Genomic DNA, 21,077 nt, shown 5'->3' on the forward strand with positions numbered 1-21,077 from the left:
GAAATTGTTACTGGGCACTACTTTTAGCTGAGAAATCTTAAAATTAGTAGTTGGATTCTAGCTAGTAAGATACACATTATGAAATTATTTATATTAATATTAAAAATTAGTAAGCAAGCTTGGATAGTCTATTCAGACTATAGTATAGCAAAAATAATCCAATATGGATGCAATTATATCACTATAAAAGTGCTTTTATACTGGCATAGCTATTCAAGGGAGGGGGAATAATGATTCTGGTGTAAATCACCTTCACACCAATATATAAATGTACCCACACACGGGCTTTTATCAGTATGACTATTTTAAGAATTCATACCCCTCTAACCAAAATAATTATACCAGTACAACTTTCAAAGGCTCAGAAGGTTCTTTTCAGTATTTAATGTGAGTTTTAGTGGTGAAAGGTGCTGGATGTAATAATGCAAGTTTTCCTATACCAGTCTGCCAACAAGCCTTAACCCTGACCTGGAGGGACCCCTTCTACAAAGATCAACATTTCACTTATGTCCCCCATAGGGAGGCTGGGAATGTTTTACTACCTATGCCTGTAGAGAGGAAAACCTGGCCACTCTTATAGGAAGAACAGAAACCTAAAAATCTATGAGTGAGATTTTATATATATATAGCTGGGAGACATGCCACAGTGAAAATTAAACCTGTCAGATTAGATATGTGGAGAAATAAAATGTGAAGTGGTACTACATCCACCACCACCGGCCTCAGGCTACACATGTGACTCTGCAGAGAAACCTAAGAACATAATGCAGGGATATTTCTGGGAGTGGAAGCTTATCCCAGTCTAGTCTAGTGAAGGGTACGAAAAAACCCCAAAACCTGGAGGCCACCTAGTCCCATTCTGGGAGGAATGATTTAGTGGTATCTCTTCTCAAAAAGGGAGACACTGATTTAGGGCCCGAGCCAAGACCCAGACTGCAAGCTCTTAAAAATAAGAGAAATATAACCATCACATCCCTTGAATGTCAACATAGGCTCTAATTTTCAGTCTACCTGGTAGGTGCTTATATCTCAGTAGGCAACAAATGGATAGATGTCTTAAAGATTAATACCAGTCTCAAAATTGGACCCCAAAATGAACAGGCAGCCAGTGGAGGGCACAGCTCTTGGCCATCAGTCTGGCTCAGATAGGTCATGCTTGCTAAGTCCTCATCTAAGATGACAGTGTAGTTTCCTGGCAAGCTGGAAGAGTTTCCAGCTAATGTCACTTCTTGCTTAAAGAGCAGTGATGAATCCACTGAAACTCTATACTTTGCACTATTTTGACTATCAGAGAACAGATGTAGTTAATGGGAGAGGGCAAGGTTACTGCTAATTGGTCCAAGTACTTCCTTTTTCCTACCAGGTGACTTCAGCCTTTCCTGAGTCAGATGCCTACTGTCCAGTTTCACATGTCTTGGGCCATTAATATATGTGGTGTAAACATCAGTAGAAAAAAATAGAAGCAAATTGGGAGCACTGTAGTCCATTGAGTCACACGTCTTCTCCTCAGGAACTTATATGGATTGTGTGTTAAAAAGAGGAGGGAACTGGGCTGAGTCTTATTCCCCTCAAAGAAATGCAAGAGGAAAGATCAAAACTTTATAATGCTTCACTATCTATTCCTACTGAATCATGTTTGCATTTCAGGATATAACTAAGCATATAAATCTCATTATCAAAAGGTTTCAGATTGGTAGCCGTGTTAATCTGTATCAACAAAAAGAATGAGAAGTACTTGTGGCACCTTAGAGACTAACAAATTTATTTGGGCATAAGCTTTCATGGGCTAAAACCCACTTCATCAGATGCATGGCATGGAAAATACAGTAGGAAGATATATATATATATATATATATACACACACACACACACACACACAGAGAACATGAAAAGATGGGGGTTACCATACCAACTCTAATGAGACAAATCAATTAAGGTGGACTATTATCAAGAGGAGGGGAAAAAAACTTTTGTAGTGGTAATCGGGATGTCCCATTTCAAACAGTTAACAAGAAGGTGTGAGTAACAGTAGGTAGGAAAAATTAGCATGGGGAAATAGTTTTCAATTACAGACCTAAAAGTGGCAATTCTTCAACAAAAAAACTTCAAAAACAAACTTCAATGAGAAACTGCAGAACTGGAATTAATTTTCAAACTGGGCACCATCAGATTAGGCCTGAATAAAGACTGGGAGTGGATGGGTCATTACACAAACCAAAAACTATTTCCCCATGCTATTTTTCCCCTACTCTTACTCACACCTTCTTGTCAACTGTTTGAAATAGGCCATCTGATTACCACTATAAAAGTTTTTTTCCCACCTGCTGCTAATAGTCCACCTTAATTGATTTGTCTCAGAGTTGTCATGTTCTCTCTCTCTCTCAGTATATATATATCTATCTTCCTAATGTATTTCCATTCCATGCATCTGATGAAGTGGATTTTAGCCCATGAAAGTTTATGCCCAAATAAATTTGTTAGCCTCTAAGGTGCCACAAGTACTCCTCATTCTTTTTTATTATCAAAAGGAACTCCTGTCGTAATAACAGGGCACAATAGTACATCTCAGGAATAGAATATCCTCCAAGAACGGAAGCTCAAAGCAACTGCAGCACACTTTTCCCTGACTGAAAACCAGTAAAATATCAGTGGACTAGTCTTGCACTGAAAGGAAACTATAAATTCTATTCAGATTAAATCCATTAAAGCCTGCACTAAAAAGCAGGTTCTAAGGCAAAACGTTTGCTCATTTGTCTATTGATTGAATCAGGATATTAATGATCTGCCTGGTGCTTATTATTTGTGGAGGGTGACATTGATTTAGAGTTGCCTGTAATAAATTATGCATACTGTATCTTGACCTGGTTAGTGGGATAATTAGTGTATGACTATCTTGGATTAAATCAACTGTTGGGAAAACAACCAGGAAGGCAAGACAATAATTTGACATAAGACATTTACACACACATTTGGGGGGTTGTTACAAAACACTTGAGGAATAATGCAAGGGCTTTTTAATTTGATGCTCTAGCTCCACCATCTGCAGAGTTCAGACTGGTTTGGGGGAGCATATTAAAGCCTGGGAATTTGAGAAAAGTTTTGACTGGATTTAATAAGAGGTCCTTAAAGACAGAAGGAGAATGTGTTACGAGAAGAGACTAAGTCCCAGACTCCCAAAGGTTAGGAAGAGTCAGGTCTGCTTAAGACTCAAGGTAAGATAAACATACATGTAAACACCCTAAATTATGCTTTGCTGCTACTCTTAAGATTAAACAATGCTTTTGTTTTAAGATGGCTGGTGTGTCACTATATTCACTGCTGGCCACAGATTCCTGAAGAGAAGAACTGCTCAATTAGATCAGATAGGCGAGCACAGTTGGTACAGACAGCTGTAGTCCAGGACCCAATCTAAGAGTGTGAGAAATCACCTGATTCCCCCCACAAGGAGAGGTGAAGACATGAGGACTGAGAGCTGAGGGGTGCCCTAAATGGGTCATAGATGCAGCTAAACCTGTAACAATCATAGTGTATGTTTAAACATGTTTAGATGAGAAGATGCACTGGTGTGTGCTAGAGCTATCAAACTACTTGAGAACACACACACTAATCCTGTGAGATTAATAAATACTTGAGGTATCCAATTTTTAATTATAGCCAACTCCCCCCGCCAAGTTAAAACATACAGCCTGATGTTTTCTTTGTACACAACAATAGTGCTTCAAGTCCTCTCACCAGTGATGTCACACTACCAGTGTCCAGAGTCCATGGTAACCTTTTGGTCACATTTTATATTAAGGTGCCATTTATAAATGGCCAACAAATTATTAATAGCTGTTATAAAGAATGTTACCAACATCAATAGTATGTTAAAACTGATTCTAAGTACATCAGTAAAAGCTATTATAGATCATAACCTACAGTGGATCATAAAATATAGCAATAAAGAAAAGTATTGACTGGTTGGACTAACAACTAATCATTTATTAAAATATCTAATCATTTACTAACCCTTTTAAAACCATTTTTGGAACCTTTATACTAAATGTGATCAATTTTTTCTAAGATCTAATACAATTGCCCGAGATTCAACCCTTACACTTTTATAAAACGTCTCCTCCATCCCTACTTGCCACTCCTTCATTCCTGGAAGATTCTACAGAATCTCTCATTTTAAAACTCTCAGTCTTTAGGACATTGGGTAAATCTAGGCCGGAGTGAAATCAGTGGGAGTTTTGCCATTGACTTCTGCATGGCCAGGATTTCAACCCACCCCGATATACAATCTGAGAAGGCAGCAGCTGGAACTGAAAAACTCTAGTTCACACAGGGCCACTCAAGCACTTTCATTAGACAGGCTAGGCAAACTAGATTTAAAGTTAAGCTTCATTTTTTGCTTCCTTCCTTGCTTGTTATTTTAGACAAATCTGCACTCATAACTTCAGGCAATTACAGTTTCAGGAAGATTTACATTTGACAATTTCAGGAATATACACAAGCATGGTAATCAGGTTTTCTGACTTTGGGATAAGTGAAGAGTAGATGGAAAGAAATTTATAGATGCAAATAAAATCCATGAACAGTAATACTTGTTTATATAGATTTTATATATTACCTCAGAACTTTTCCAGCTTTACAAGTAAACTAGCTTATGGATTTAAATTTCAAACATTTAAGAATATTCTTTGGATCTGCACTCATTTACAAATCTTAAGACAACTTCTGTTTAAAGAAAAATGAATGCAGTGAAGTCAACTTAGAAACACTGCCTGTCAGCATTTGCTTCTTACCAAAATGTGTTCTGCTTCAATAAATAACCATTTTCTCTGAGTTTACAGCAATTATATTTCTCACCAGCAGAGAGAAAAATGAAAGTCATGGAAGTCAACAGCAGCCCTCCCATACAAGTTACATTGCAGTATTCTCTATACTCATTGGCACCAAGCAGAGGATTGGACTCACCACACCATGCTTACACTGCCAAAAGGAAGGAGCTTCATTCCAACCTCTTCACATTTTAAATGATTTCCTTCCACTCCTTATTACCTCAGGATTTACATACAATGTTAAAGGTCTTCGGGTAAAGAAAAAGACTGCACAGCAAACCAAAAAGATAAATGTGTACTTACAATTTGTAATGAAGCATGTATCCATCCAGACAAATGAAACTAACAGGACCATAGACCTTAAAAAACAGGTGCTACATAATTTAGAGAGCTACAATTTGATATTCACAGAATCCAATCTATATGGCATATTTTTCCACAGATTTCTTTTAGCATTGCAGGTGAACTTTAACCTGTCAGGCCAGCAATTTCTTCAGTCAGAGATTTTTAATTTTTCATGAACACATTGGTTTAATAAAGTACTTGGCATTAGTTATGGCTTTTGAATTAAAATAAGCACAACCTCACAACATTAAATTTTAAACCCACCATCTAATCCATTAATTTTGACCAGCTTATTTTTGTATAGTGTTAGCAAGTATTAGCAACGAAGTGCATATTTCATTGGGTATGAGAATGAAAAGTTAGAATAATAAAACTTATTTTTGAAAGTCATTGAAGAGAACTAATATTTTATACACTGATTGAACACAGAATGAAAGCCAAAAACAAATGTGCTGTTCAGATAAACATTTATCTGACATCAAATATCACATTATCCTTGATCATAGGTTCAGCTCCTTTATGAACTTAATACATAGTACACTTCCCACATATTACTCCTTATCTGTATTAAAAAATAAGAAGTTTACAGTATTGTAGAATAGTTCTATAAATCATGTACCTCAAGCACTGGCTTTTAGCATATCCTTGTAGAATTATCTTGATAGAAAAAAATTCTCTGCCAATAACTATATAGTAGTTAAGCCTATTCAGTTGAAGGTGCTGATCCGTTATTTCTTCAGGTATACAAGTCTATTTAAAAAGAAATTACCTCTGCATTTACTTAAGAAATCTGCTTCTGCCACTTTGTTCAGTGCAGCGTTCAGAAAGCTCAAGTAGTGTACAGACAGCTCTTGCTTTGTATAAATTATAAGCAATAATATTTTTAATATAAATTGGTATTTCAAAAGGTCCCTATTGGCAACTATAATATTGCTGTAATTTTTTTAAACCCTGGCAGTATGGAACCCTGAATATCACACTGTAAGCCAGTTTCCATCTTGTCTTAGTACTTTTTAAACAATGATAGTAGAGGTGTTATTGTTTAGATATTTCAAAGCAGTTTTGATTATTAAAACAATACTAGAATAGAGAGGAAACAGTCAATTTGATAGTTGAACCCTAGGTACTGCTTGTGTCATTTAACTTTTATGTAAAATGACAGTCAGTAAAATAGCTCACTTTCTCACTTATACATTTTAATTTTCAATACAATTTACACAAATTATACACGTCTCAGCACTGCAAGCTCTTAAAACTGCTCACCAATAGGAATGCAGCTCACTTAATTAAACAAATGGCAGATAGTACAGCTTCTCCAGTTCCTGGTACCAGTTTTCCTTACAATTCATTAATTTGTAGATAAATTAAGCATAAAAAGTGATCTCAAACACCTGATCTGTTGTAAAATGATGCTGAATGGCTAAACTTTAAGTCCAAGTAGTTTCATAATGTGTGTATAAATGTATATATAGAAAGACCGCAGGAGAGCTATTCTGTGAGGACCGTATCCAACTCCCACTGAAGTTAATGGGAACTAATTGCACAATGACTTAGAAAGATACCTCACTACCTCCACGAATGAAGAGATCTAAAAGTGCCATCTCCTTCATAAATAAGTTTTAGATCGTAATCACATATTATATTGCAAATAGAAAATTCCAAAAGATTAAAAGTCTGGCTTTGAATCCACAAAAAATGGTACAGTTCAACCAACAGATTTCACACATTCTGCTCTCCTGCCAGTTTCACACCTGCATCACTCCACTGCCTCCAATGGATGTACACCAATGTAAGCGAAATCAGAATCAGGCTGTCGTCCAGTGTGCCACATTGAGCCTAAGCATTGCAGGATCTTAGACTGACTGATGAGCAGTAGCACCATGTGCTTTTAACACATAACACAACAAACAGAGGATGGAGAAGAGACAATGTCAACTGGACTTTGCATATTTAAAAAAACAACACAGTATAATCTGTAAATTATAATGCATGTGAGCAGTACATGTGTATACCAAAACCTCATGGGAAAAGTTGCAGCTGCCCATTATAGTAGTCTTTTAAAAACTAAGTACGTTGCCCACATACATAGTACTGACTAACTCTACAAAATTGCCCATTTCTGAGCAGCAGAAACAGAAATATTAGATGCCCCAGAACTTCAGCAGTATGAAACCCCAAATTGTATTGATCATTTCTTCACAGTAAAAGTGTTGTGCCAATGACAATTGTTCCCTAGTTTTATCCCAAGGTTAAGAGATACAAAGAAAGGAAAATTCTGGTTAATTCTGTGAAACAGAATTAGTGGGAGAGTCAGTGACCTGGATCTGACCAAACCTCTTAAACCAGTTAAAGGAACTTTCTAAAAAGGATTTTATTTAATTATTTTACAGTCTTGAATTTTTTGCTCTTCCCAGTGATTTTGTGATATCCATTCAAAACTCCACTCTTAGTGCTTCTGATGTGGATTTTAATTGCTATGAAAACATTTGAATTGGGAGGTTTTTATTTTTCCTAGTTTTAAATTTAAAAATTGTAGTCTTAGTACAGTTGAGATGAAAATATTAAGTATCACCAAAGCCACTGGGACCTCGGAGCCCTGGTATGCCAGTATGGTTCTAAAACTTCAGTAGGAGCTATGCTTCCAGTTATATTAAAAAATGAAGATAAAATGTGAAATAAAAGCAAAAGAAAATGAATATGTAGAATATTTTACTTTTGTCAAACCTCAAATGCAAAGCATAAGAAACATGGTTCAGAATTTAAGAGCAGAAACATAAGCACATTTTTTCTACCCCAGAAAAGTATGTTATAGTATTTAATCATTCTATTATATCAACTGGTATACTATATTAAATTATGTCATAAAGTAAGTAGTTACCATAAACGCATACAAATACCAGTGTTTTCTTGCCTTAGTGATGCTCTTAATCTAGATCAAGCAAATGTGTTCTTTGGTAACTGGAGTAGGTTTATTTTGAGTACAAGTGCAGTACTGCTGGAAGGCTGCATTAGCTGCTCAGATCAGAAAATGGCAACTCCTGGAGACAAGGTTTGGGCTACTTTTGTCATAAGGGAAAAACATTAGAGGTTATCTAATGTACTGGCATTAAAAGTATTAATTTCGTGTGTTGACTTAAAAAAAGCGAACTCTCCCCCGTTCTATTCATTGTTTAGTCTATACTATGTTTGGACTCTCATATATAAAGTATTTGACAAGTAGTAGTGTACACATACACACTTTAAATTTTAAATTAAAGGATCTGTGTGGAAGATGGACATTCTGTGTTAACATTACTTGAATGTATTTGTAATAAAGTTTAAAGATTTGTTAAACTGGAATATTATAAGCCCAAAGAAGTGGTTCTTGATTTTTCATCATCCCTTTTTCAACAAAACAGAATATACAGTACATATACAGGTTGACATTTTGATTTATCCAAAACAATTGTCACTTTGCTTAGTTTTGCAAGTCCTATAGACTAAAACATAATACCATTCACAACAAAATATTTTCAGTAAGTGAAACAATAAAGCAAAGGAAACCAGAGCTAAACTCAGAAGCAAAGTCATTTTGAAAGCCTTATAACATCTATATATATATATACACACACACACACACAGTAACTTTCAGTGAAGATCAACCTATTTTCTAATGAGGAACAAAAACATTCTGTTTAAAAATTTTCCTAACTTAACAAAATGGGGAAGAAACTGCTGCTATCAAAATATACAATTTGATTTGCAGGCTAGAAGGCTAACATTATTAAAAAAATAGTTTTAAGCAAAACACTTTTGCTTGTAATAACAGCAGGAATCAACCTGCCATAACACGAAGCATCCAAACAAGATCTTATAAAAGATTAAACTGTGACCCTTTCTTCATTTGTAAAGTTCCTGACAAATGCATACAGTGAGAGCCTTAGTCTCCAGACTGGAGCATCTTTCATATTTCTCAATCACACTCCACGAAATGAATGGCAGCCAGAGGATTCAGAATCTCAAATGGGATTTGTGCTTTACCATGTACCTGCAATGTTAACAAAAAAACAGCATTAACAGCACTTTCTGGTAGTTATAGAAAGTGTTTATTCAAGGAACAATGCTGCACAGTAGGGAGAAAAGTAAAATTATTTTAAAACCTAATTCTTAGAACATTAATAAATGTTAAAAGATCCAAAATAAGATTCTTCATGAGTCATGAAAGTTGTGTACAATGCTGTGTTCCATATGCCTGAAAAGAGGACAGTCAAATGTTTCCTCTCAGAGAACACTGGCTTGGTTTATAGACCACAGAAATGGAGGGCTGGAAGGGACCTGGAGAGGTCATCTAGTCCAGCTCCCTCCTCTGAGGCAGGATCAAGTAAACCTAGACCATCCCGCTGATAGGTGTTTGTCTAAACTGTTCTTAACCTCCAATGACAGATTACACAGCTTCCCTTGCAAGCCTATTCCAGAGCTTTATTATCCTTATAGTTAGAGAGTTTTTCCTAATATCTAACCTAAATCTCCCTTGCTGCAGATTAAGCCAATTACTTGTCCTACCTTCAGTGGCCATACAGAACAATTGATCACCATCCTCTTTCTAACAGCCCTTAACGTATTTGAAAACTTGTCAGGTCCCCACCCACACCCCATCTTTTTCTTTTCTTTTTTTTCCCTGAAGACTAAATATGCCCAGTTTTTGTTTGTTTAATATTTCCTCCTAAGTCAGATTTTCTAAGACTTTCATCATTTTTGTTGCTCTCCTCTGGACTCTCTCCAGTGTCTCTACATCTTTTGTACAGTGTGGTGCCTAAAACTTGACACAGTGCTCCAGCTGGGGCCTCACTAGTGCCAAGTAGAGTGGCACTTCCATGTCTTCCTTACAACACCCCTGTTAACGCATCCCAGAATGATAATCTTTTTTGCAATTGCATCATGTTGATTTATATTCTATTTGTGATCCAAATTCTTTTAATCAATATTACTGCCTAGCCACTCATTCCCCATTTTGTAATTGTGCATTTGATTTTTTTCTTCCTAAGAACAGTACTTTGCACTAGTCTTTACTGTTGATTTCAAAGACCAATTCTTCAATTTGCCATGGTAGCTCTGAACTCTAATCCTGTCCTCTGAAGTGCTAGCAATCCCTCCCTCCTTGACGTCATCCACAAATTACGTAGGCGTACTCCTTTCCATCATTAAGTCATTAGTGAAAATACTGAATAGTATTGGACCCAGGACAGACCCCCGTGGGACCCCATGAGATACAACCCACCAGTTTGACAGCACACCATCGATAACAGACAGTTACTTTTTCCATAACTGGTGTTCTTTGAGATGTGTTGCTCATGTCTATTCCACAGTAGTGTGCATGCTCACGACGTGCACCGGTGCCGGATTTTTTCCCCTACCAGTACCTGTAGGGGAACGCCCCAGTGACCCCTGGAGTGGCGCCACCATGGTGCAGTATAGGGGGTGCTGCGCGCTCCTCCCACTCTCAGTTCCTTCTTGCCAGACAACTCCAACAGTGGGGAAGGAGGGTGAGATGTGGAATGGACATGATCAACACATCTCAAAGCACACCAGTTACAGAAAAGGAAACTGACTTTTCTTCTTCGAGTGATTGCTTATGTGTATTCTACAGTAGGTGATTCCAGGCTATAACTGTTGGTACCATACACTGAACGAACAAGCGGTTTGGGGGACGAGCTACAGCAAAGCTGGAGTAGAGCTGTTCCGAAGCACCTTCACCGGCGGCAAGAAGGAACTGAAGGTGGAGGGAGTGCGCATAGAATACACATGAGCAATCACTTGAAGAACTGTCTTTACTTCTTCAAGTGATTGCTCATGTGCATTCCACAATAGGTGATTCCAAGCTATACCTGTTGGAGGTGAGTAGGAGTAGGAGTTCACAGACATTCGGGATGGAGAACTGCCCTGCCGAATCCGGCATCCTCCCTGGTCTGGGAGACGATCGCATAATGCGAGGTGAACATGTGGACCAATGACCATGTAGCAGTCCTACAAATGTCCTGAATAGGGATGTGAGCTAGAAAGGCGGCCCACGAGGCTTGCACCCTTGTCGAGTGCACTCTCACAATCGGTGGTGGGGGAACTCCCGCCAGGTAGTAACAAGTGCGGATACATGAAGTGATCCAGCTGGAGAGCCGCTGAGTGGAGATCGGACGATCCTTCATGCATTCGGCCGTGGCGATGAACAGCTGTGAAGACTTCTTGAATGGTTTTTTGTTCGTTCCAGGTAAAATGCCAGGGACTGTCTCACATCTGGTACGTGGAGATGGCACTCCTCACTAGACGCATGGGGCTTGGGATAGAGCTCATATGACAGGCGGAGACCACCTTGGGAAGGAAAGAAGGGTGTGGGCAGAGTTGGACCTTAGCTTTATGAAATAACATCTACAGGAGTTCAGAGGTCAGGGCTAGCAGACATGATTGCCACAAGAAAGGCTACTTTCTATGAACCAGGAGCATGTGGCAAGCAGCTCAAATGGAGGCCCTGTCAGTCTGGCCAGAACCAAGTTCAGATCCCACTGTGGGACCGGGGGCCTAACGTAAGGAAAGAGGTAATCTAGAGTCGATTAAGGAATCGACTGATCATGGCGTGAGAAAATACTGTGTGGCCCTGGACTGGCAGGTGGAAGGCCAATATGGCTGCCAGATGCACTTTGACAGACGAGGGTGCTAGGCCTTGGGCTTTGAGATGAAGGAGGTAATCCAGTATAAGCTAGAGTGGGGCAGCCACTGGTGAGATGCCGCGATCCGTGGCCCACCAAGAGAACCTTTACCATTTTGCCAACTAAACAACAGTCCAAACAGGGAAAGCTACAGCAGAGATCTGGAGCACAGCAGTTCCAAAGCACCTTCACTGGCGGCAAGAAGGAAGGGAAAGCAGTAGAACAGAGACCCTGGACTTCAGAAAAGCAGACTTCGACTCCCTCAGGGAACTGATGGGCAAGGTCCCCTGGGAGAATAACATGATGGGGAAAGGAGTCGAGGAAAGCTGGCTGTATTTCAAAGAAACCTTATTGAGGTTGCAGGAACAAACCATCCCGATGTGTAGGAAGAAAAGTAAATATGGCAGGCGACCAGCTTGGCTTAACAGTGAAATCCTTGCTCGTCTTAAACACAAAAGAACAGCTTACAGAAGTGGAAGATTGGACAAATAACCAGGGAGGAGTATAAAAGTATTGTTCAGGCATGCAGGTGTGAAATCAGGAAGGCCAAATCACACTTGGAGTTGCAGCTAGCCGGAGATGTTAGGAGTAACAAGAAGGGTTTCTTTAGGTATGTTAGCAACAGGAAGAAAGTCAAGGAAAGTGTGGGCCCCTTGCTGAATGAGGGAGGGAACCTAGTGACAGAGGATGTGGAGAAAGCTAGTGTACTCAATGCTTTTTTTGCCTCTGTCTTCACAGACAAGGTCAGCTCCCAGACAGCTGCACTCTGCAGCACGGTATGGGGAGGGGGTGACCAGCTCTCTGTGGAGAAAGAAGTAGTTCGGGGCTATTTAGGAAAGCTGGACGAGCACAAGTCCATGGGGCCGGACGCGCTGCATCTGAGGGTACTAAAGGAGTTGGCCGATGAGATTGCAGAGCCACTGGCCATTATCTTTGAAAAATCATGGTGATCGGGGGAGGTCCCGGATGACTGGAAAAAAGCTAATGTAGTGGCCATCTTTAAAAAAGGGAAGAAGGAAGATCCAGGGAACTACAGGCCAGTCAGTCTCACCTCAGTCCCTGGAAAAATCATGGAACAGGTCCTCAAGGAATCAATCCTGAACCATTTAAAGGAGGGGAAAGTGATCAGAAACAGTCAGCATGGGTTCACCAAGGGCAAGTCATGCCTGACTAATCTAATTGCCTTCTATGACGAGGTAACCGGCTCTGTGGATGAGGGGAAAACAGTGGATGTGCTATTTCTGGACTTTAGCAAAGCTTTTGATACAGTCTCCCACAGTATTCTTGCCAGCAAGTTAAAGAAGTCTGGGCTGGATGAATGGACGGTAAGGTGGATAGAAAACTGGCTAGATGGTCGGGCTCAATGGGTAGTGATCAATGGTTCCATGTCTAGTTGGCAGCCGGTATCAAGTGGAGTGCCCCAAGGGTCGGTGCTGGGGCCGGTTTTATTCAATATCTTCATTAACGATCTGGAGGATGGTGTGGACTGCACCCTTAGCAAGTTTGCAGATGACACTAAACTGGGAGGAGTGGTTGATACGCTGGAGGGTAGGGCTAGGATACAGAGGGACCTAGACAAATTAGAGGATTGGGCCAAAAGAAATATGATGAGGTTCAACAAGGACAAGTGCAGAGTCCTGCACTTAGGACGGAAGAATCCCATGCACTGCTACAGACTAGGGTCTGAATGGCTGGGCAGCAGTTCTGCAAAAAAGGACCTAGGGGTTACGGTGGACGAAAAGCTGAATATGAGTCTACAGTGTGCCCTTGTTGCCAAGAAGACTAATGGCATTTTGGGTTGTATAAGTAGGGGCATTTCCAGCAGATCAAGGGATGTGATCATTCCCCTCTACTCAGCACTGGTGAGGCCTCATTTGGAGTACTGTGTCCAGTTTTGGGCCCCACACTACAAGAAGGATGTGGATAAATTGGAGAGAGTCCAGCGGAGGGCAACAAAAATGATTAGGGGGCTGGAGCACATGACTTATGAGGAGAGGCTGAGGGAACTGGGCTTGTTTAGTCTGCAGAAGAGAAGAATGAGGGGGGATTTGATAGCTGCTTTCAACTACCTGAAAGGGGATTCTTCCGTCCTAAGTGCACTGCTTTCCCCTCATCCACAGACCCAGTTATCTCATCATAGAAGGCAATTAGGTTAGTCAGGCATGACTTGCCCTTGGTGAATCCATGCTGACTGTTCCTGATCACTTTCCTCTAAGTGCTTCAGAATTGATTCCTTGAGGACTTGCTCCATGCTTTTTCCAGGGACTGAGGTGAGGCTGACTGGCCTGTAGTTCCCCAGATCCTCCTCCTTCCCTTTTTAAAGATGGGCACTACATTAGCCTTTTTCCAGTCATCTAGGACCTCCCCCGATCGCAATGAATTTTCAAAGATAATGGCCAATGACTCTACATCACATCCACCAACTCCTTTAGCACCCTCGGATGCAGCGCATCCGGCCCCATGGACTTGTGCTTGTCCAGTTTTTCTAAATAGTCCCGAACCACTTCTTTCTCCACAGAGGGCTGGTCACCTTCTGCCCATACTGTGCTGCCCAGTGCAGCAGTCTGGGAGCTGACCTTGTTTGTGAAGTCAGAGGCAAAAAAGCATTAAGTACATTAGAGCTTTTTCCACATCCTCTGTCACTAGGTTGCCTCCCTCATTCAGTAAGGGGCCCACACTTTTCTTGACTTTCTTCTTGTTGCTGACATACCTGAAGAAACCCTTCTTGTTACTCTTAACATCTCTTGCTAGCTGCAACTCCAAGTGTGATTTGGCCTTTCTGATTTCACTCCTGCATGCCTGAGCAATATTTTTATACTCCTCCCTGGTCATCGGTCCAATCTTCCACTTCTTGTAGTCTTCTTTTTTGTGTTTAAGATCAGCAAGGATTTCACTGTTAAGCCAAACTGGTCACCTGCCGTATTCACTATTCTTTCTACACATCGGGATGTTTTTTTCCTGCAACCTCAATAAGGATTCTTTAAAATACAGCCAGCTCTCCTGGACTCCTTTCCCCCTCATGTTATTGTCCCAGGGGATCCTGCCATCAGTTCCCTGAGGGAGTCGAAGTCTGCTTTTCTGAAGTCCAGGGTCCATATTCTGCTGCTCTCCTTTCTTCCTTCTGTCAGGATCCTGAACTCGACCATCTCATGATCACTGCCTCCCAGGTTCCCATCCACTTCTGCTTTCCCTACTAATTCTTCCTGGTTTATGAGCAGCAGGTCAAGAAGAGCTCTGCCCCTAGTTGGTTCCTCCAGCACTTGCACCAGGAAATTGTCCCCTACACTTTCCAAAAACTTCCTGGATTGTCTGTGCACCACTGTATTGCTCTCCCAGCAGATATCAGAGTGATTAAAAAGTCTCCCATGAGAACCAGGGCCTGTGATCTACTAACTTCTGTTAGTTGCTGGAAGAAAGCCTTGTCCACCTGATCCCCCTGGTCTGGTGGTTTATAGCAGACTCCCACCACGACATCACCCTTGTTGCTCACACTTAATCCAGAGACTCTCAGGTTTTTCTGCAGTTTCATACTGGAGCTCTCAGCAGTCATACTCCTCTCTTACATACAATGCAACTCCCCCACCTTTTCTGCCCTCCCTGTCCTTCCTGACAGTTTATATCCATCCATGACAGTATCCCACCAAGTCTCTGTTATTCCAATCACATCATAGTTCCTTGACTGTGCCAGGACTTCCAATTCTCCCTGCTTGTTTCCCAGGCTTCTTGCATTTGTGTATAGGCACTTAAGATAACTCGCTGATTGTCCCGCTTTCTCAGTCTGAGACAGGAGTCCTCCCCTCTTGCACTCTCCTGCTCGTGCTTCCTCCCAGTATCCCATTTCCCCACTTACCTCAGGGCTTTGGTCTCCTTCCCCCGGTGAACCTAGTTTAAAGCCCTCCTCACTAGGTTAGCCAGCCAGCCTGCTTCCCTCTCTTCGTTAGGTGGAGCCCGTCTCTGCCTAGCACTCCTCCTTCTTGGAACAGCATCCCATGGTCGAAGAATCCAAAGCGTTCTCTCCGACACCACCTGCATAGCCATTCGTTGACTTCCACAATTCAACGGTCTCTACCCAGGCCTTTTCCCTGCACAGGGAGGATGGACGAGAACACCACTTGCGCCTCAAAATCCTTTATCCTTTTTCCCAGAGCCACGTAGTCTGCAGTGATCTGCTCAAAGTCATTCTTGGCAGTATCATTGGTGCCCATGTGGAGAAGCAAGAAGGGGTAGTGATCTGAGGGCTTGATGAGTCTCCCAGTCTCTCCATCACATCGTGAATCCTAGCTCCTGGCGAGCAGCAGACCTCTTGGTTTTCTCAGTCGGGCAGCAGATAGATGACTCAGTCCCCCTGAGGAGGGAGTCCCCAACCACCACCACCTGCCGCCTCCCTCTTGGGAGCCGTGGTTGTGGAACCCCCATCCCTAGGACAGTATATCTCCTGCCTTCCAATCGGTGGAGTCTCCTTCTGCTCCTTTCCCTAAGCTGTATCAACTAGTCCACTCTCCACACACAGTGCCCCTTATACCATGCCATGGTGCTGCCACTCCAGGGGCTGCTAGGGGCACTCCCCTATGGGTACTGCTAGGGGAAAAACTTCCGGCACCAGTGCACGTGGCGAGCGTGCACACCTATTGTGGAATGCACATGAGCAATCACTCGAAGAACTTGCAGGACATCAGACCAGTGCTGAATCTTGGGGTACTGGAAGAGCTGTTGCTCGTATTCCCCGAGTGCGAGGTGGTGGAACTCATTGCTCTGGCCAAGGTGCTTTTGGAAATACTCTGAGTACAGTCTTTCAAATAGTTTTGTACGCACCTTATAGTAATTTCATCTGGACGACATTTCTGTAATTTGCTTATGAGAATGTCATGTGAGATGAAGACTTGAAATTACTGAAGACATGAAATTACATCTGAAATTATAAGACTATAAGAAAAGGAATCTAAAGTTCATTTTGATCAGTCATCTCTGGGAAGCCTTTAGAAACATTTGTGCAGTTATTTGTGGAAGACGTTGATGGGGAGATAAAAGAACAAAGAAGTTTGGAAATGAGTGATTTCACTGGGATTGTCAGAGAAGCCTGAAGGAATTCTAACTTCAATGGGATTTAGGTGCCTTAGGCAGTTTTGAAAATCCCAGCCTTAATTGTTTATATATTTTGCTGTTAAACAATCACAATATTTACACATTGATACAATAGGCTCATCTGTTTTCTTAACGTTTATTGAACTGCTACATGGGAAATGGTTCATAACACTTGTTCCTCAAGCTCCTTCTCTACATTATGAAAAAAAACTGTAGGTATGGACTTAGGGTATGTCTATACTTACCGTCCGGGTCGGCGGCTAGCGTTTGACTTCTCGGAGTTCGATATATCGCGTCTAATCTAGACGCGATATATCGAACTCCGAACGCGCTCCCGTCGACTCCGGAACTCCACCACCGCGAACGGCGGTGGCGGAGTCGACGGGGGAGCCGCGGACTTCGATCCCGCGGCGTCTGGACGGGTGAGTACTTCGAACTAAGGTAGTTCGAGTTCAGCTACGCTATTCGCGTAGCTGAACTTGCGTACCTTAGTTCGACCCCCCCCCCCCCTTAGTGTAGACCAGGCCTTAGTATTAATAGATGGTTTAGCAGCAGTTTTACCGTCACACTTTTTTTAATTAAACTGACACTTTTCATTCCAAGAAGACTGGTTATTCCCCTTAGGTCTATCTGTACTTTTTTGGAAATTTAAGGTGGCTTTGCAGTGTCATAATCATGAATAGCAAGCAATATTTTGTCTCCAAGCTATTGCTTGGATCTTTCTAAGATACACAATTTCCTTGACACCTTATTCTCCCTCCCCACAAAAAAATCATAGTAAAAGTTTTCAGCATATTTACCTGTCCAAAGTTTCCCAGAAACGTAGGAATACTGGTCTGTCCAAGTGCCGTTTGTGATAGCTTAATTCTAATACTGTTACATCCCATTTCTGTACATTTGGATCTAGACGTACTTCATCATACTTGAGATGGAAAGCTTTAACTACAGGACACGAGGGAGCAATAGTTAGATTACAATCATCCTCATTGGACAAAACAAAAAATTCTTCACAGTTAATGAACACTAGAAAATGTAATTAAGGGCACACAGCCATGTCTACATAGGGGACCCATGACCCAACTCTCTCAGTATACATCAGGGGTGGCCAACCTGAGCCTGAGGAGCCAGAATTTACCAATGTACATTGCCAAAGAGCCACAGTAATAAGTCAGCAGCCCCCCCATTAGCTCCCCCCCCGCTCCCAGTTCCTCCCACCCACCAGCAGCCCTGCTGATCACTGCTTCCCCCTCCCTCCATGCACCTCCTGATCAGCTGTTTCATGGCATGCAGGAGGCTCTGGGGGGGAGGGGAAGGAGCGAGGGCACAGCAGGCTCAAGGGAGGGGGCGGGAAGGAGTGGAGTGGAAGTAGGCCCTGTGGCAGAGCCAGGGGTTGAGCAGCGAGCATCCCCTGGCACACTGGAAAGTTGGCGCCTGTAGCTCCAGCCCTGGAGTTGGTGCCTATACAAGGAGCCGCATATTAACTTCTGAAGAGGCGCATGTGGCTCCAGAGCCACAGGTTGGCCATCCTGGCATATATCATAGTAGCAATGCTATGATTATGAGTGAAGTGGCAGTCCCTATTTTTAATGCATAGAGATTCTTGGAAAAATAGCTTGTTGAGCTGAATTCAAGTCAAATGCAATTTTTGGGTGGGGTGGAGTGGGGGTGGGGAGCTGACATTCTATTTAGCCATTTCTGAGTTGTCCCAAGATGAAAATCAGTAAATTTAAACCTTTTGAAGCCATCTTGATCATTTAAGGGCTGTCTATGCAGCAACCTGAGTTGCTTGAAAGTGAACTACTAGGGGGACATTTACTTTGCATAAATTTAACTTTTTATGCATAAACAGTCCTCTGCACAGCAAATTATTAGCCTACATGAAAGTTATTATTTTGACTCAGTACAAAAGCATTAATTTTCTGAACACTATAGAGGTCAATAAAATAATTTAAAGAAAGGAAAACACAGCATTGCTTTATTCAGTAGCCTGCTAGAATTACTTACAACAAGAATGCAGATCACAATTATACCAGATACAGCAGTAGGATTCTTGTTATGTTCTGTGTTCACAATGTGGGGCTCAGAAAACATTTCCCTCCCAGAAGCAGAATCCTCCTCCTTTTACTCCCCTTATTACAACTGCTCTGTCTTAGTGTGTACATTTGAGGTTGAGTTTTTAACTTCAAATACCACACAAATATACAGTAGGATTCTGCCTCCCACTCCAGGCTGTTGCCTTCTCTCCAGGCTTGCTTCACTTCTTATTACTGGTGTCTACTGAGGACATAATGCAGCGTTTATCAGAGCTGAGACTCTTGGACTCATTACAACACTTTGTAAAATTGATGCACAAGTAGTGACCACCAGAGCTTTTATTCTGGACTATAGCTACTGCCCCATCCTGTCAAAGAAGAGTACTGCTCTCACACTGCTGTGGTTGTGGGTAGCCACTGATCTGAATAGTGCTACCCTGCTCAATATCAGTACTCCTGTGGATGGCTCTTGGCTCCTCGTGAACTGAGAATGCTGCTCGAGTGATTTTCAATAATGCATTCATGAGTCTCAATTCTGATACACACGCTACATCTGCAAAAGAAATGAGTTAAAACTGATGAGGCTGCTTCCCAACCAAGACAAATTTACCTTCATAATGCTAAACATACTTTGAGCTCTGTAGCAAGATAATATTCACTGTTTACATATTCATTTGTATAAATGGTATCTTATGCTGTGATATCATCAGATCTCAAATTATTTTAGGTCAGTCCCAATCAGTATTATGACAGAACTTCAAGGTAATCCTAAGGTGCTGCAGGAAGTGTTTTTAATGATTCAGTAGCTGATACTTACCTCTGAGTTGGTACTTGGCTAATGCACCAACATGACATTAAGAGACACTGTGCTATTGGAAGTGCTGTCTCTTGGAGATTAAATAACACTAAGAACTGACCACACACACACACACTCTCTCTCTCTATTGCAAAATAATACAATATTTTTTATATATATACCACATTCCATGGTATTATTTTGCAACAGTAGGAAAGTTACCTGTCTCTCTTGGCCAAATTCCAATTTAGATATTACAGCCAGTCTTTAATACTTAAAATTACCCCTACAACTTCAACTTGGTAAGGTATTCTGATGCATTTCCTGTCCTAAATGGTCTGAAACTTTGCTTTGGTGTTTAACAAATGCGGCATTCCAACCCAGTAGGGAATGAATTTAACTGGGGGTTAGGTGAGTGAATAGACAGACACATGGTTTTCATAAACTCCTTGCTTACTTTGATATGGCAGCAACTAAGGGTACGTCTACACTACAAGACTATTTCGAATCAACTTAATTCGAATTTGTGGAATCGACCTTATGAAGTCGAAGTTGTGTATCCACACTAAATACACTAGTTCGACTGTGTGAGTCCACAGTAACGGGGCCAGTGTCGACTTTGGAAGCGGTGCATTGTGGGAAGCTATCCCACAGTTCCCGCACTCCCCGCTGCCCATTGGAATCCTGGGATTTCCCCCCAATGCATGCTGGGGGGAAAAATGTGTCGAGGGTGGTTTTGGGTAACTGTCATCATTGAACCGTCACTCCCGCCCTCTCTCCGTGAAAGCGCCGGCGGGAAATCTGTTCGCACCCTTCTCTGGTCGGTTACAGCTCGGACGCCACAGCACTGCGAGCATGGAGCCCGCTGCGATCATCGCTGCACTTATGGCCGTTGTCAACTCCTCGCACCTTATCGTCCACCTCTTCCACAGTCAGCTGCTGAGAAATCGGGCGAGGAGGCTCCGTCAGCGCGGTGAGGACAGGAAGTCACAGAGTGGCGCAGACCTCTCACAAAGCAGGGTACGCCGCGCAGTGGAGATCATGGTGGCAATGGGTCAAGTTCATGGTGTGGAACGGCGATTCTGGGCCCGGGAAACAAGCACGGACTGGTGGGACCGCATAGTGCTGCAGGTCTGGGATGAATCACAGTGGCTGCGGAACTTCAGGATGCGTAAGGGCACTTTCCTTGAACTCTGTGACTTGCTGGCCCCTGCCCTGAAGCGCCAGGACACCCGGATGCGAGCAGCCCTGACTGTGCAGAAGCGAGTGGCCATAGCCCTATGGAAACTTGCAACGCCACACAGCTACCGGTCAGTAGCGA

The 21,077-nt window shown here is 42.0% G+C and overlaps 1 protein-coding gene across 2 annotated transcripts in view; it reads right to left on the minus strand.

The window, feature by feature from the left end:
- Positions 1-4,585: 4,585 nt before the first annotated feature.
- CDC73 (cell division cycle 73) overlaps positions 4,586-21,077 on the minus strand; it is a 180,990-nt gene continuing 164,498 nt past the window's right edge. Inside the window, exons 16-17 of one of the 2 annotated variants that reach the window (XM_045026657.1) lie at positions 17,728-17,869; positions 4,586-9,195 (exon numbers count right to left, since the gene is read on the minus strand). In XM_045026657.1, the coding sequence (XP_044882592.1) occupies positions 9,159-9,195; positions 17,728-17,869 (179 nt within the window). In that variant the 3' untranslated portion in view covers positions 4,586-9,158. Of the gene's footprint in view, positions 9,196-17,727; positions 17,870-19,079; positions 19,514-21,077 lie in introns of those variants that run through there. The other variant, XM_045026656.1, reaches the window with a different exon arrangement.

Source organism: Mauremys mutica, chromosome 8 (assembly GCF_020497125.1).
Source record: "Mauremys mutica isolate MM-2020 ecotype Southern chromosome 8, ASM2049712v1, whole genome shotgun sequence".
In the NCBI taxonomy this organism is placed as follows: Eukaryota; Metazoa; Chordata; order Testudines; family Geoemydidae; genus Mauremys; species Mauremys mutica.